The following is a 3,166-nucleotide window of genomic DNA, read 5'->3' as shown; positions in this document are numbered from 1 at the left end:
TTCTAGGAATACCCTCAAATAATGGATTATAACAACATTGAATATAAATAACAAACCCCAAACCCGAAGGAAAGGAAAATGGTAGAGCATCAAAAGCAACCATTTTAGCTATTTTTACATGTTCTTGTTTCTTGTCATAGCAAAAAATTTTACCGATTCATGGATCTATCGTCATTTGAATACCCCCACATTTGAACGCGTTTGCTCTCCCCAAACATCCTTATGTTTAGCTTTCGTATGACCCGTTAGTGTACCCGTTCCATCATCCTTACTAGTTTGTTGCCTAAAAGCAAATTCTTGTTTACATAAATTACATTTAGCTATTTATCTTTCCTTATTCTTAGTCATAAATTTCTAAATTTTAGCGGTTCGCTTACGAGTTCTTGGCGGTTTGTCTGGTGTATGTGATTGTGTAGGACCTGTATCTCCTATGAGATTTTCGGAGGCTTCTGTTTCATCATCATCATCAATTTCATTAAAAGTATCAGTATAATATTGTTGCATTGCCTCATGATCTAAAAGTGGATTATTTCCACCAATATCAATACCTAAATTAGGTGTTTCGTTCACAAATGTTTCCTCATTAAACTCACCCCTAACAATAGCACTACTACCGCCACCACGTCTCAATCTCTTCGACATTATTAAATAGAATTAATTTAAATCACACTCAAATAAATCACAAGAAAATAAATTGCAACAAATTAAATTGCTAGAATTAAATTGCATTAATTAAATAGCGGAAAATAAAGATAGAGTTGGAACGAAGGTACCAAATTGCTGGACTAATTTCCGACAAAGTGAAGGCGGCTAGATTGCAAATCCACCAAAGCTTTGGAGCTACTTTGGATTGTTGTAAAATCACCAACTCCACCAACAATATTATAATTGCAAAATTAATAGTTGAAACTAGAATAAAATTTTATAATATTTAATTGACAGAAATTTAAAGTGGCTAATTGTTGCAAATAGCTATAATTGAGAGAAACTGAGAGAAAGAGATGAGTGAATTGGTGTGGATTAAAATTGAAAATGGAGAGGGGTTTATATAGGGGTGGGGATGGGTTAAAGTGTAAAAAAAAAAGTTTGGGGGGTTGGGGGGCAAAAAGGGGACTTTGGAGCCGTTGGCAACGACCATTTTTGCAAAATGGACTGTTGCCAACAGTCCAACCCACTAAATAACAGCTACATTTAAAAAAAAAAAATGACTGGTTTAACCGATTTAACCGGTCTGGTTCCGGTTTACCGGTTAGCCGGTCCCAAAAATACAAAACCGGACCGGTAATATTTTAACGGTTAACCGTAACCGGTAAACCGATTCCGCCAGTTCCGGTTTAACCGGTCCGATTACCGGTTTGAACTGGTAAAACCGGACCGGTTGCCAGGCTTAAGGTGAAGTATAGAGCAAAGAAATATTTGTGTAAAAAATTGAGCCATCTTTTGCATTAAAATCTTCTAATACATTAGTTACTATTCCCTCCATTTCCTTTTATTTGTCGACTTGGCACCAAATTTATGTATGTAATGAAATTTCTTAAATTTTGTGATCTTTAAACATATCATTAATATCATTTTAATCTTAAATATAGTTTTAAATATGTTATGTCAGTCCATAAAAAGAGTAAACTAAAATCTCATGACTTATTTAAGATTCTCACATATGATTAGGACGCCATTATAAGGTGAGATGTCCTAAGATTAAGTTTGAAATTAGTTTTATATTGTGCGTAGTTGACAGTATAAAATTTAATCCAAACTTAATTTTGGATATTCCACCTTATCTTATTAAACTTGAGATTATTTTGTCTGACTTTCCAAATACAATAATTAATCCAAAAATTATAATCTCGAGATTTAGTGCGTGAATCAAATGACAAGTTCAAACATGAGGAAGGATGGCGAATTGAGAAAAATAGTCAACTTTTTGAAGCTTTAAATTCTGGGCGGCGAGGCTTCATATTGTCTATCTTGAGCTCTTATCTTGTACTTGTTGGTGATTGCCATAAGTCTTTTACCATTCTTCATTAAAGTTGAAAAAATCGTGGTTACATATCGAATCACTTTTACTTGAATGCAATTATATATAGTATGCGAAATTGTTTACACTAAATCTAAGTAGTAGTAATATAGAAGAATGTGTATAATTTGTTAAGTCTGTCAGATTACACCAAAGAGTTTAAAGTATGTATATGTCTGTGTAAAATAATGTAATATTTAATTTTAATATTAAAAGTTAAAAAATTACCTATTATATATAACAAATAATAGGTGAAACCGTGAAAAATTCTTACAATATATGTATATATAACTTAAACTCTTGAAAAAGAGTTGATTCGCACAATAATAAATAACCTTAAATAGGAAATGAATAAAGGAGGAATATTATATTAACTTCTCTCACAGGGTGTTACCAAAGCACACCTCTGCGAGGAAAAATTACGAAGCTTTTCTTTTTTACAAATCTGACCCATACAAAAGCAAAAATTTCATGTGCTTCTTGGGTCGACGTTAGAGAATGTCAACAAAACCAAAAGAAAAAATAATAATAATAGTAATAACAATAGAGTGAAGAGAGATTGTTGAAAAAAGAGAAGCAGTATTTAATTTGCTTCATCTTGAGCACATCTCTCTTCACTGAAAACCTTAATTATCACCTAATACTACACTAATCACCCTTTTCATTTTTCTACCGCAACATGGACGAAATTAATGATTGGAAAACGATTTCTTCACATGGAATGGTAATGCCCATATCATGATCAAAGCCAAATTCTTCTTCAGCACGATGGAGAAGACACTGAAATTGTGGGTAACTCAAGAAAGAAATTGGTATTATGTATCGTGTTCGATTTTCTCCTATGTAAACAGCAAAATGACCTTTGGGCACGTCAATTGGAAGGCCATTTTCGTCGTCGTCGTTGTAGTTATTTTTCTTTCCCAAACTCGAACACCTTTTCAAGATTTGCTTCAACACAGCAGATTGTGGCATCTTGTTTGATCTTTTTATGGCCATTTTGTTTGTTTGAAAAATTGAAAGAAGTAAATGAAATTGAGAGTTGAAACACTTCTTTCCTTTGAGAGAAAGAGATGCTAAAAAGTAAGTTGTGTGATAATAGAAGGATATTGTGGAGGTATTTATGAAGGAAGAGCCCAACAATGATCTTTT

At 32.9% G+C, this 3,166-nt stretch overlaps 1 protein-coding gene across 1 annotated transcript; it reads right to left on the bottom strand.

Moving 5' to 3' along the window:
- Positions 1 to 2,365: 2,365 nt before the first annotated feature.
- On the bottom strand, positions 2,366 to 3,166 carry LOC132605238 (protein SMALL AUXIN UP-REGULATED RNA 51-like). Its single transcript, XM_060318450.1, has one exon. It carries the CDS (start codon positions 3,011 to 3,013, stop codon positions 2,687 to 2,689), a length of 327 nt encoding a protein of 108 aa, XP_060174433.1. The 5' UTR covers positions 3,014 to 3,166; the 3' UTR covers positions 2,366 to 2,686.

The sequence above is a fragment of the Lycium barbarum genome, chromosome 8 (genome assembly GCF_019175385.1).
Source record: "Lycium barbarum isolate Lr01 chromosome 8, ASM1917538v2, whole genome shotgun sequence".
NCBI classification, from domain to species: Eukaryota; Viridiplantae; Streptophyta; class Magnoliopsida; order Solanales; family Solanaceae; genus Lycium; species Lycium barbarum.
This window is presented reverse-complemented; position numbering and strand designations above follow the sequence as displayed.

Excerpts from the sequence above, each read along its gene's own strand:
- LOC132605238 (XM_060318450.1), bottom strand. The coding sequence starts at position 3,013 with ATGGCCATAAAAAGATCAAACAAGATGCCACAATCTGCTGTGTTGAAG.